Source organism: Coprinopsis cinerea (assembly GCF_000182895.1).
Source record: "Coprinopsis cinerea okayama7#130 chromosome 4 map unlocalized cont3.4, whole genome shotgun sequence".
Classification (NCBI taxonomy): domain Eukaryota; kingdom Fungi; phylum Basidiomycota; class Agaricomycetes; order Agaricales; family Psathyrellaceae; genus Coprinopsis; species Coprinopsis cinerea.
Window position 1 is genome coordinate 2,304,105 of NW_003307541.1, and position 13,460 is coordinate 2,317,564.

At 54.3% G+C, this 13,460-nt stretch overlaps 1 protein-coding gene across 1 annotated transcript; it reads left to right on the forward strand.

The window, feature by feature from the left end:
- Positions 1-508: 508 nt before the first annotated feature.
- Positions 509-13,387, forward strand: CC1G_07064 (fatty acid synthetase alpha subunit; the record flags this gene model as incomplete). Its single annotated transcript, XM_001836365.2, has 19 exons — positions 509-592; positions 650-2,003; positions 2,059-2,362; positions 2,417-3,821; positions 3,873-4,790; positions 4,846-6,552; positions 6,604-6,699; positions 6,751-6,955; positions 7,009-8,646; positions 8,699-9,773; positions 9,826-10,532; positions 10,588-11,098; positions 11,155-11,235; positions 11,286-11,496; positions 11,557-11,663; positions 11,719-12,321; positions 12,374-12,461; positions 12,515-12,902; positions 12,956-13,387. The coding sequence occupies 19 exons, from the start codon at positions 509-511 to the stop codon at positions 13,297-13,299; spliced, it is 11,826 nt and encodes a 3,941-aa protein (XP_001836417.1). The 3' UTR covers positions 13,300-13,387.
- Positions 13,388-13,460: the final 73 nt, after the last annotated feature.

Here is a 13,460-nt window from a genome sequence, read left to right on the forward strand (position 1 = left end):
GCTCACTTGGATAATAATCATCATTACTGCATGTTCATTATCGATCCACGTTAATCCATTATCCATCTATCTTTACGGTGTTCTTTGACCATCGTAGTTAATCTGTGTTCGCCAAGGGGGAGCACATTGCCTACACGTTGCGGTCTAAAGCTTCCCAGAATTAAATTGGAGTCGTCGCGTCGTCCAATCAGCGCGACGCCTGAAAAACTGCCGTCACATCGAGCAGGAATTTTGTCGAGGATGGAGCCAATTGGGGCATTATCCGGGACCAAACACGGTTGAGAGATTGATTGACCCCAAATGATCGTCCGAAAATGCGATCGAGACCCCTAAACGTTCGGGGCAAAATCTTTTCGTTGGGGTATGGGGGCTACTTACAAGCGAACCATTTCTTTGGGTACAACTCTTTAAATTGCACCTCGTCCCTTGAGTTGGCACTCGCCGCTCTTCTCTTACCTACTTCCCCGTAATTTCGTCCCCTCCCAACATCGTCTTATCCAACGACAAAATGGCCTCCCAGAACGGTCATGCTATACACGCCAAGTCCAATATTGCAACCCGCCCCTTGGTCTTGAACCAGGGCACACTTAGAGTCAGTCTCATCTTCACCTACACACATAGAACACATCCAAATCGTTTTTCATTTCAGATTTCTATTCCAGTTTCTACATCGTCCGATGAATGGATCGCAGCGGAGGTCCTGAGAGATGAGTTTGCTACGGCTATAGAACAGGATCCCATCGTTGTCGGCGATGAGGACGCGACTTCGGACGAGGCAAAAGTAGAGTTTGCAGTGCGTTTTCTGGCTCTCGTCGCGGACAGCGTCGACAAGGAAGCCCAATCCATCGCAGCACGCACCGCGTTGCTCCTCAATGTCCTCAAGTACTTCACATCGACCTACCTTTCTACCACCGACATCCATACCTTGACTGCCTCATTTACTACCGACACCCGCAAGGCCGTTTTGGCCGCCTACTTTGCAGCAGTCGCCGCCTTGCAGAACCAAGGCGTGTCTGACATTCCCCGCCAACCACAATCTGCACTCCTCGAAGCTGCCTCGACTGGCAAGGCTTCGATCTATGCTCTCTTCGGTGGCCAGGGCACCAACGAAGTTTACCTCAACGAGCTCCAGGAGCTCTACGACATCTATAAGCCCTTCATTCACTCCTACCTTCAAACCATTACCGACGAGGTTCTCGTTCCTCTCGCCGAGGACGAGGAGGACTCGCCTTTCTTCACCCACGGTCTCGACGTTCTCGCCTGGCTCTCGGGTGCCATTCCTCGGCCTTCGGTCGCGTACACCGCGTCCGTCCCAATCTCCTTCCCTCTTATCGGATTAACCCAACTTGTCCAATATCTTGTCGTCTGCCACGTTGCGGGCCTCACCCCTGGTCAGCTGCGTGATCGCATCGGTGGTGCGACTGGCCACTCTCAAGGAATCGTATCAGCTGTGGCGATCTCCGCATCGTCCACCTTTGAGGAATTCACCGAGAACTCCATCAAGGCCCTCAAATGGCTCTTCTACTCTGGCCTGAGGGGTCAACAAGCCTTCCCCGTGACCGCAATCGAACCAAGCATCGTTCAAGATGCCATCGAGGGTGGTGAAGGCACCCCCAGCCCCATGTTGTCCGTCACCGGTCTGGGCCTGAAAGATCTTCAGCCCCATATCGAGCAGACCAACAAACACTTGCCTGATAACTCCAAACTCTTCGTTTCCCTTCACAATGGTCCCAAGGCCTTCATCATCACGGGACCACCCAAATCTCTCTTCGGCCTCGTCACCAGCCTTCGTAAGATCAAGGCGCCTTCCGGTGCCGACCAAAGCAAGATCCCCTTCTCTCAACGCAAGCCCGTGTTCTCCACCCGTTTCTTGGTCGTCGGCGTCCCTTATCACAGTGACTACTTGACTGGCTTGACTGACAAGGTCATCTCTGAGGATCTTGAGGACGAAGAGTTGTGGAAGGCCGATGATCTAAAGATCCCTGTCTATAACACCGAGGATGGTAAGTTCCTCTGGACATGCACCGATCGTATTGATAAAACTGACGCGTCCTTCAGGCACTGACTTGCGCGGTTCGGCCGCCTCCATCACCCGCTCCCTCTTTGAACAAATCTTCACCCTCCCGATCCACTGGACCAAGGCTACGAACTTCCCTGAGACTGCCACCCACGTCATCGACTTCGGTCCCGGAGGCGCCAGCGGTATTGGTCCTTTGACTGCGAAGAACTTCGAGGGCCGCGGCATTCGTGTCATCGTCGCTGGCGTCAAGGGCAAGGGCGACGTCGAGCTCTTCAACGCTAGCGGCGTCAAGTACGAAGATTGGTGGAGCAAGAAGTGGTCGCCCAGACTCGTCAAGAACAGGTGTGTGGCCTTATCGTCGATGTCTTCGTTCTCCGACTGATTGTCTTGTTGCAGCGAGGGCGAGCTCTTCCTCGACACCCCCTTCTCCCGTCTTCTCGGTAAACCCCCCATCATGGTCGCTGGTATGACCCCCTCCACCGTCAAGGCAGGCTTCGTATCTGCCGTCTTGGATGCTGGCTACCACATCGAACTCGCCGGTGGTGGTCACTACAACGCGAAAGCCCTTCGCTCCAAGGTTGCTGAAATCCAGGAGAAGATCCCTGCTGGCGTCGGTTTGACTCTCAACGCCCTCTACATCAACCCCCGCCAGTTCACCTTCCAGTTCCCCCTCTGGCAAGAGATGAGGAAGGAGGGCCTCCCCATCGAGGGTTTCTGCGTCGCTGCCGGTATCCCCACTACCGAGAAGGCCGTCGAGATCATCGACGGTCTTAAGAACGCCGGAATCAAGCACGTCTCCTTCAAGCCTGGCTCCGTCGACGGTATCCGTCAAGTCATCAACATCGCCGCTGCCAATCCCGACTTCCCCATCATCATGCAATGGACTGGTGGGCGTGCCGGCGGTCACCACTCCTTTGAAGACTTCCATCAACCCGTCCTCTCCACCTATCGTGCCATCCGTGAGCACCCCAACATCATCCTCGTCGGTGGATCTGGCTTCGGATCTGCTGAAGATGTCTGGGAGTACTTGACTGGTGACTGGTCTGTGACGCGTTTCGGTGTCCAGCCCATGCCGTTCGATGGTTTCCTGTTCGCGAGTCGCGTCATGGTCGCCAAGGAGGCCCACACGAGCTCTTCGGTCAAGGACCTCATTGTCGCCGCGTCTGGTGTCGATGACAGCCAGTGGGAAGGGACGTACACCAAACCCACTGGTGGTATCTTGACTGTCCGATCCGAGCTTGGTGAACCCATCCACAAGGTTGCTACTCGTGGCGTGAAGTTGTGGAAGGAGTTCGACGATACCGTCTTCAAGTTGCCAAAGGAGAAGCGCGTCGCTTGGTTGAAGGAGCGTCGGGACGAAGTTATCGAGAAGTTGAACAGGGATTTCGCTAAACCCTGGTTCGGATGGAAGAAGGATGGGTCAGTTGCGAAGGATTTGAGTGACATGACTTACGAGGAGACTGTGTTGAGGATGGTTGCATTGATGTATGTCAAGCACCAGAAGAGGTGGATCGATATTTCGTTGCGAAACTTGACCGGCGATTGGTTGCGACGTGTCGAGGAACGATTCGCAAGTGCTGACGGCTTCGCCACCAAGCCTTCTCTGCTCCAATCCTACACCTCCTTGGATGATCCATTGCCCTTCGTCGAGGAGTTCTTCAAGAAGTACCCTCTTGCGGCGGAGCAATTGCTGGCTGCTGAAGATACCGCGTACTTCCTCGCCATCTCGCAGCGTCCGGGTCAGAAACCCGCTCCCTTCATTCCCGTTCTCGACGCTTCATTTGAAGTATGGTTCAAGAAGGTCCGTTGTTCTTCATGTGATTCTTGTGCCATGTGCTAACATTTATCTTAGGACTCGCTCTGGGCGGCCGAAGACATTGATGCGGTATTTGATCAAGACCCTCAACGTGTGTGCATTCTCCAAGGGCCCGTTGCGGTCAAGTGGTCAGTGAAGAAAGACGAGCCTGTCAAGGAGATCCTCGGCAACGTCAACTCGTCTCTCATCCAACGTTTGCTCGAGCGCAGCTACAATGGCGATGTCTCCTCTGTCCCCGTCGTCGACTACATCGCCGCTGCTCCTAAGCAGCCAGCCCCTCTCACCGGAATCACCCGCACCGCCACCAAGGATACCATCACCTACGAATTTGGCAAAGTCACCCCTGACACCGAGGCCTGGTTAGAAACCCTTGCTGGTCCCGACCTTAATTGGTTGCGAGCCCTCGTCACCTCGAAGACCATCGTCCGTGGCTCGGCCTACGTTGACAACAACCTCCGTGCTCTCCTTACCCCTCGCCCTGGTCAGAAAGTTGTCGTCACTTATGCCGACTCTACCCCTGTCTCCGTCGCCACCTACGGTGCTGCACGCTCTTACGGCTCTCACATCCCTAGCTTCAAGGCTGTCGAAATCAAGTATGACCCCACCGTTCGCGTCATCGACGTCACCCTCTTCGAAGAGCGCAAGGGCTCTTCCGTCCCTCTCCTGTTGAAGTTCCAGTACAAGCCTTCCCAGGGCTTCAACCCCATCCACGAAATCGCCGAAGACCGTAACACTCGCATCAAGGAGTTTTACTGGAAACTTTGGTACGGCGATGACCAGCAGCTCCCTGCTATTGACATCCAGGAGACCTTTACTGGTCCCGAGGTCGTCATCAAGCAGGAGGATGTTGAGCAATTCTGCTCCGTCGTCGGCAACCAGAACGAGGCATACAAGGGTGCCAGATCCGCCTCTGTTCGTGCCCCCATGGACTTCGCCATTGTCACTGGCTGGCAGGTATGTTTTCTTTTCTTTACATCATTGTTTTCGTGCATTGAGCCATTTTTTGCAGGCCATCATGAAGTCCATCTTCCCTTCGGCAATCGATGGAGACCTCCTTCGTCTCGTTCACCTTTCGAACGGCTTCCGAATGGTCGATGGCGCCAAGCCACTGCGAGTTGGCGACGTTTGCAACGCCGAAGCGCGCATCGTCTCCGTCGTCAACTCGAACGAAGGCAAGATTGTCAAGGTCAAGGGATACGTCCTCTCCAAGGGCCAGCGTGTAATCGAGGTCGTTTCGTCTTTCCTCTACCGAGGTCGTTTCACCGACTTCGAGAACACCTTCGAGACCACCGAAGAGCCGGAATACCTCGTCCCACTCGAAAGCGACGCTGCCGTTGGTGTTCTCCAGTCGAAGGAATGGTTCGAATGGGACAACGAACATTCACCCTTGACCGCTGGCACTTCCCTCGTCTTCCGCGTCCAATCCCACGTCACCTTCAAGGACAAGGCCACCTACCGCAACATCGCTGTCACTGGCAACGTCTATGTCCGCAATCAGCTCAAGGTCCTCGTCAAGGTTGGCTCCGTCGATTTCCACCAAGACGATTGCTTGGGCAATCCTGTCACTGCCTATCTCCAACGCCACGGAACGCCTCAAGGTCTCACCGCTCCTCTTCCCAATGATGGCTATACCCTCAACACTCCTGACGTCTCAACTGTCTTCACCGCTCCTCTCACCAACGAACCCTACTCTAAGGTTTCCGGCGATTTCAACCCCATCCATATCAATCCCTACTTCTCCGACTTCGCTTCCTTGCCGGCTACCATCACCCACGGAATGTGGTCCAGCGCTGCCACTCGCCGCTTCGTCGAGACGGTCGTTGCCCAAGGCCATCCTGAGCGGGTTATTGCTTATGATGTCAGCTTCGTCGGTATGGTTAACCCTGGTGATGAGCTTTCTGTCAAGCTTCGTCACGTCGGCATGAGAGACGGGAACATTGTTGTCAACATCGAGACCGTCAACTCGCAAGGCGAAAAGGTCCTCTTGGGCTCTGCTGAGGTTGCCCAGCCCACCACTGTCTACGTCTTCACTGGCCAGGGCTCTCAGGAGCCTGGAATGGGTATGGACCTTTACAACTCTTCCCCCGCTGCCCGCGCTGTGTGGGAAGGCGCCGACGCTCACTTGCGCGCTGTTTATGGCTTCTCCATCGTCGAGATCGTCAAGGACAACCCAAAGGAGAAGACGATCCACTTTGGTGGTATCAAGGGTCAAGCCATTCGTCAACGATACATGGAGATGACTTACGATACAATGGACAAGGACGGCCAAGTCAAGACCCTCCCTCTCTTCGGTGACATCAACATTCGTACCGCCAAATATACCTTCAGCCATCCCAACGGTCTTCTCTTCGCCACCCAGTTCGCTCAGATTGCACTCGTCGTCACCGAGAAAGCTGCGTTCGAAGACATGCGCGCGAAGGGCTTCGTTCAAAAGGATTGCGCTTTCGCCGGTCACTCGCTCGGAGAATACTCTGCTCTCGCTTCCATCGCCGATGTTCTCCACATCTCTGCCCTCGTCGATGTTGTCTTCTACCGTGGTATCACTATGCAGCGGGCTGTCGAACGTGACTCTCAGAACCGATCCAACTATGCTATGTGCGCCGTCAACCCCAGCCGTATCTCGCCTTCGTTCACCGACGCCGCTCTCCGCGAGGTCGTCGAATCCATCGCTACCATCACGGACACCCTTCTTGAGATCGTCAACTTCAACGTTGAGGTAAGAACCGATTTGGAATCATTCCCGAACCTAGGTTAACCTTCACAACAGGGACAACAATACGTCTGCGCCGGAGAACTCGTTTCCCTCCAAACCTTGACAAATGTCCTCAACTTCCTCAAGGTCAAGAAGATTGACTTCGTCAAGGTTTGTGGTGTTGGCTTCTATTGCTGGCTATCTACTCACCACTCCTGACAGTTGACCGAGACATTCACCGTTGACAAGGTCAAGGAGATGTTGAGCGACATCGTCAAGGAATGCTACCAACGCGCCCTTGAGCAACAGAAGGCTCAGGGTGGCTACATTAAGCTCGAGCGTGGCTTTGCCACCATCCCTCTTCCTGGTATCGATGTGCCATTCCACTCCCGGTACCTTTGGGCTGGTGTCCTGCCCTTCCGTGCATGTAAGCTCCTCCCTCACTGTCCGAAGGTTTTGTTGTTCATGACATTTTACCAGACCTCTCGAAGAAGATCAATGCCGCCGATCTCAACCCCGACATGCTCGTCGGCAAATACATTCCCAATCTTATCGCTCGACCTTTCGAAGTTTCCCAAGAGTACGCTCAGATCATCTACGACCAGACCACCTCCCCCCGCCTCGATAAGGTCCTGAAAAAATGGGACCAAGAGAAGTGGGGCAGCCCTGAAAACCGCCAGAAACTCGCCTACATCATCCTCGTTGAACTCCTCGCCTACCAGTTCGCTTCCCCCGTCCGCTGGATTGAAACCCAGGACCGTCTCTTCACTGAGTACAAGTTTGAACGCTTCATTGAAATCGGCCCCTCACCAACGCTCACCGGTATGGCCACTCGTACGCTCAAGGCCAAGTACGAGACCGCAGATGGCTCAGTCAGCCACACCCGTTCGATCTTCTGCCATTCCAAGAACCAGAAGGAGATCTACTACCAGTTCGAAGACGAACCTGAGGCCCCACCTGCTGAAGAGGCCGCGCCAGAACCTTCCCCTGTCGCTGCACCTGCTGCTGCCGCTGCGCCCGTCCCAGCTGCCGCCCCCGCCCCCGCTTCTGCCGGACCAGTCGCCAGCGTGGAAGATGAACCTATCAAGGCCATTGAGATCCTTACCGTTATCGTTGCCCAGAAACTCAAGAAGAAGGTCGACGAAGTTCCTCTAAGCAAGTCCATCAAGGACCTCGTCGGTGGCAAGTCTACTTTGCAGAACGAGATTCTTGGTGATCTCCAGCAAGAGTTCTCATCTGCCCCTGAGAAGGGTGAAGAACTCCCCCTCGAGGAGCTTGGCTCCGCTCTCGGTACTGGGTTCAGCGGCTCGCTCGGCAAGTACAGCACCGGCCTCATCTCCCGTCTCGTCGGCGGCAAGATGCCTGGCGGTTTCAATGCGTCGGCGATCAAGTCATACCTCAACAAGGCTTGGGGATTGGGTCCTTCTCGCTCCGACGGCGTCCTTCTCCTCGCCACCACCCTCGAGCCACCCAAGCGTCTTGCATCGGAAGCCGAAGCTAAGGCTTGGTTGGATAGCGTCGTCCCCGTCTATGCTCAGCGTGCAGGAATCTCCCTTTCTGCTCAGTCAAGCGGCGGTGCTGCTGGCGGCGGCGGAGGTGGGGCAGTCATCAACAGTGAAGAATTTATCAAGTTCCAAGCCGAGCAAGAGAAGTTTGCCTTGCAACAGATCGAGGTCTACATGCGCTACCTTGGTCGTGATTCCCGTGCTGGAGAACTCGCCTTCGATGCTGAGAAGGCAAACGCGACCGCCTTGCAGGCCAAACTTGACAGCATCACTCGCGAGCACGGCGACTTCTACATCGACGGTATCCAGCCTCGTTTCGACCCTCTCAAGGCCCGTCACTTTGATTCCTCCTGGAACTGGGCTCGTCAAGATGCTCTCATCATGTTCTATGACATCATCCATGGTCGTCTCCGCACCGTCGACCGAGAAATCACTGCTCGCTGCATCGCTCTCCTCAATCGTGCTGATGCAGATATGCTCAAGTACATGCAGTATTATATCGATCGTGTAGATCCTTCCAAAGGGCCCACCTACAAGCTCGCGAAGGAATTCGGTCAGCAGCTTATCGACAACGTCAAAGAGGTTCTTGGCAAGCCGCCGATGTACAAAGATGGTAAGGGACTTCTCCGAATTTTGTTGTTTTCTTTCTAACTGTTGCAATCTAGTTACCTTCCCTACCGCTCCTCACACCGAGGTCACGGCCAAGGGTGACATCGTTTACTCGGAAGTCGTTCGTGAGAATGTCCGTAAGCTCGAGGCTTATGTCGAGGAGATGGCCACTGCCGACAACGTCCCTGGCACCGTCAACATCAACAAGGTCCAAGACGATGTTCAGAAACTCTGGACTCTCGTCAAGGATCTCCCCGAAATCACCGACGACCAGAAGCATCGCATCAAGGACTTGTACGAAGGCGTCGTCCGATCCCTGAACACAGAATCCCACTCTCACTCTGCCCCTTCGCCCGCTCCTCGTAGCCGCCGATCCTCATCGCAATTCCTTCGCCCTCAAGTAACCGGCGTTCGACCAGTGACCACGCTTGACTCTGACAAGGTCCCACTTCTTCATCTCAAGCGTCGCGTCGGAAATGCTTGGGAATACAGCAACAACCTCACCGGCGTCTACCTGGACATCCTCCACGAGATCGCTACCTCGGGAACTACCTTCAAGGACAAGAACGCTCTCCTTACTGGCGTCGGAAAGGGGTCCATTGGTATTGAAATCGTCAAGGGTCTCCTCGCCGGGGGTGCCCATGTTGTCATTACCACCTCCAGTTACAGCCGCAAGACCGTCGAGTACTACCAGGCTATCTACCACTCCGTCGGCAGTCGCGGTTCTGCACTCACCGTTGTTCCCTTCAACCAAGCCTCTAAGCAAGACGTCGAAGCCCTCGTCGACTACATCTACTCAACTCTCGGCCTGGATCTTGACTACATTCTTCCTTTCGCTGGCATTCCCGAAAACGGTCGAGAAATCGATGGGCTCGACGATCGTTCGGAATTGGCCCATCGTATGATGTTGGTCAACCTCCTTCGAATTCTCGGTGCAGTCAAGAACAAGAAAGCAAGTCGCCAATTCGTCACCCGTCCAACTCAAGTCATCCTTCCCCTCTCCCCCAACCATGGTCTCTTCGGCAACGACGGACTCTACTCGGAATCCAAGATCTCTCTTGAAACCCTCTTCCAGCGATGGGCCTCGGAAAGCTGGGGCGAATACCTCTGCTTGGCCGGAGCGGTTATTGGGTAAGCTTTATACTTCAACCACGAGTGGTGGCTTACTGACCTTCTCCATTAGATGGACTCGTGGCACCGGTTTGATGGGCCCAACTAACATTGTTGCTCACGAGCTTGAGGGCTACGGCGTTCGAACCTTCTCTGCCAAAGAGATGGCCTTCAACATTCTCGGCCTCATGCACCCGCTCCTATTCAGCATCACCCAGGTCGAGCCTATCTGGGCCGACCTCAATGGTGGAATGGATCGCCTTCCCGACCTCGCCGAGATTACTGGACGCATTCGCAACAAACTCAACCAGAAAGCCGACCTTCGCCGTGCCATCGCCCGTGACAACTCCGCTGACTTCAAGATCATCCAAGGCGTCGAAGCCGAAAGGCTTCTGAAGTCCGTTGACGTTTTGCCCCGTGCCAACTTCCGCTTTGAATTCCCTGAGCTCGGAGGCGTCGACTCGTTCAAGGACGTCGCCCAACTGCGTGGGCTTATCGATTTGGAGAAGGTGGTCGTTATCACCGGCTATGGAGAAGTTAGCCCTTGGGGTAGCGCTCGAACTCGTTGGGAGATGGAAGCTCGCGGTGAATTGACCATCGAAGCCTGCATTGAAATGGCTTGGATCATGGGCTTCATCAAGCACTTCAATGGTCGACTTAAGGACGGATCCCTCTACGTCGGTTGGGTGGACACCAAGACCAACGAGCCAATTGACGACAAGGACGTGAAGGGGCGATACGAGGCCGAGATCATTGCCCATGCTGGTGTCCGTCTGATTGGTGAGTATCATATTCTTTCTCCACGTTGAACAAAAGCTGACGCCTTCCTCTTTAGAACCCGAGCTTTTCCGTGGGTACGACCCGAACAAGAAGGTTTTCAACCAAGAAATCGAACTCATCCACGACCTCGAGCCAATTGAAGTTTCCGAAACTGAGGCGCAGAAATTCAAGCTTCAGCACGGCGACAAGTGCGACATCTGGGCTGGGGAGGGTGGCCAATGGTTCGCCAAGTTCAAGAAGGGTGCCTGCGTCCTTGTCCCCAAGGCCTTCAAGTTCAGTCGCACTGTTGCGGGCCAGATTCCAACCGGTTGGCACGCTGGGCGCTATGGCATTCCCGACGACATTATTGCTCAAACCGACCGAGCAACTCTTTGGGCCCTCGTCTGCACCGCCGAAGCTCTCAACGCTTCCGGTATCACCGACCCATATGAGCTCTACAAGCACATGCATCCCTCCGAAGTCGGTACTGCAATTGGTTCTGGAATGGGAGGTGTCACCAGTATGGCGAAGATGTTCAAGGATAGGCGCGATGAGAAGGAAGTCCAGAACGACATCTTGCAGGAGACGTACGTGTCACACGGGAATTTCTCGACCTCTTTTGACTTACCTGCGCTTGTTCTAGTTTCATTAACACCACTGCTGGATGGATTAACTTGTTGCTCTTGTCCTCAAGCGGTCCCGTTAAGATTCCCGTCGGTGCTTGGTATGTTCACCCGCTCTCTTTCATTATTCATCTTTGCTGACCTCCCTTAGTGCCACGGCGTTGCAGTCGCTTGAGATTGCTTCTGACACTATCCTCTCCGGCAAGGCGAAGGTCATGCTTGCTGGAGGGTTCGACGATATCAGCGAGGAAGGCTCGTACGAGTTCGCCAACATGAAGGCCACCAGCAATGCTGAGACGGAGTTCGCCATGGGTCGTGAGCCTACCGAGATGTCCCGTCCAGCTACTACCTCTCGTGCAGGGGTATGTTATCCATGTCTTGACTTCTGATTTATTTGGTCACTGATTTTTTCTTCACTTTAGTTCATGGAATCTCAAGGTTGCGGCGTCCACGTCGTGATGAGCGCTAAGACCGCCCTCGAGCTGGGAGCTCCTATCCGTGGCATACTCGCCTTCACTTCAACATCAACGTAAGTTCCGTACTACCTACTACCCGTCGAGTGCATTATTGACAAGTCGAAACAGCGACAAGGCCGGTCGCTCAGTCCCTGCTCCAGGCAAAGGCGCTCTCACTGTTGCCAGGGAGGTTGCACCGAAGTTCCCTCCTGTCATCCTCGACCCCGCCTACCGGGCCCGTCAACTCGCTTTCCGTCGCAAGCAGATCTCTCAATGGCTCGAGTACGAGCAATCGCAGTTGCAGGAAGAAGTCGCCTATCGCAAGCAGAAGGGAGAAGAGGTCAACCAAGAGTACATCGACACTCGCCTCGCTGGACTCGAAGAAGACGCTGCCCGACAGGAGAAGGGAGCCCTCGCCATGTACGGTATGCTGGAGGGATATGATCCTGAGATTGCTCCTTTGCGTCGTGCACTTGCTGTCTGGGGTCTTACTGCGGATGACATCGGGATCCTCTCCATCCACGGCACCAGCACCAAGGCCAACGAAGAGAATGAGACTCGCATTTGGAACGACGTCTTCACCACCATCTCTCGCACCCCAGGCAACGCGGTTCCAGTTGTTGCTCAAAAGAGTTTGTTGGGCCACGCCAAGGGAGGAGCCGCTGCATGGCAGATGGGCGGCTTGTTGCAAAGTCTGCTTACTGGCATCGTTCCAGGGAACCGAAACAGCGAGTATGTATTGTCTGTCTTCTCAGGGAATGATTCGTTCCTGATCTTTCCACAGCAACATCGATTCCCAATTCCAGGACCGCCAATTCCTTATGTTCCCTTCCAAGCCTATCCACACTGATGGTATTCACGTTGGTGTCATGGTGAGTTTCACGGTACTCCTTTCCGTTTTTCGTCGCTCAACATTCGGGTTCAGTCTTCGTTCGGTTTCGGTCAAGTGGGCGGAACAGCTATGGTCGTTCATCCTCGCTACCTCCTTGGTGCATTGGAGCCTTCCTACTACGAGGCCTACAAGTCGCGCAACCGCGCCCGAGCTCTTCAATCCTACAAGGTCATGAGCGAGATGATGATCAACAACTCCCTCGTCAAAGTCAAGGATCATCCGCCCTACATCGGCGACATGGAGAGCAAGGTTCTTTTGAACTCCATGGCCCGTGCCGAGTTTGACACGAAGACCGGCGAGTTCTCCTTCAAGAGGGTCACCAACGAGGTCCCCAGGGATACTGCCAACGTGAAGACTTTGTCCAGCCTCGTGAGCAACAACGTCTGGAGCCAGTCACCTGCTGGGGTGGGCGTCGACCAAGGTGTGTGCCTTTATCCTTTCTTGCTTGGGCGTCCTTTTCTTACAACCTTCCAGAATTGATCTCGGCTGTGCCTTCTTCCAACCCTAACTTCGTTTCTCGCAACTTCACCGACGAAGAAATTGCCTATTGCCAAGCTCAACCTTCTCCACCGTCCTCGTTCGCCGCTCGCTGGGTTGGCAAGGAAGCTGTCTTCAAGTCCCTTGGAGTCAGGTCTCAGGGAGCCGCCGCCGCCATGAAGGATATCGAGATCGTCAACGATTCCACCGGCGCTCCTACGGTTCGCTTGCATGGGGAGGCTCGACGTCTGGCCGAAGCGAAGGGCATCAAGAAGATTTTGATCTCTCTCTCGCATTCTGACACTACTGCCGTCGCATTCGCACAAGCATCTTCTGCATAATTTGTCCTCGCTAGCATTACTTTTTATCATGTCCCAATCCGAATATTTTGTATAACATTGTTTAGAAAGTGGTTTAAATGTTACTACGTTTCCTGCTCAATTGTGTGTGCTGTCGAAGCGACAAGAGAATTTTCTAAACCGAACCATACAATGAATCTATG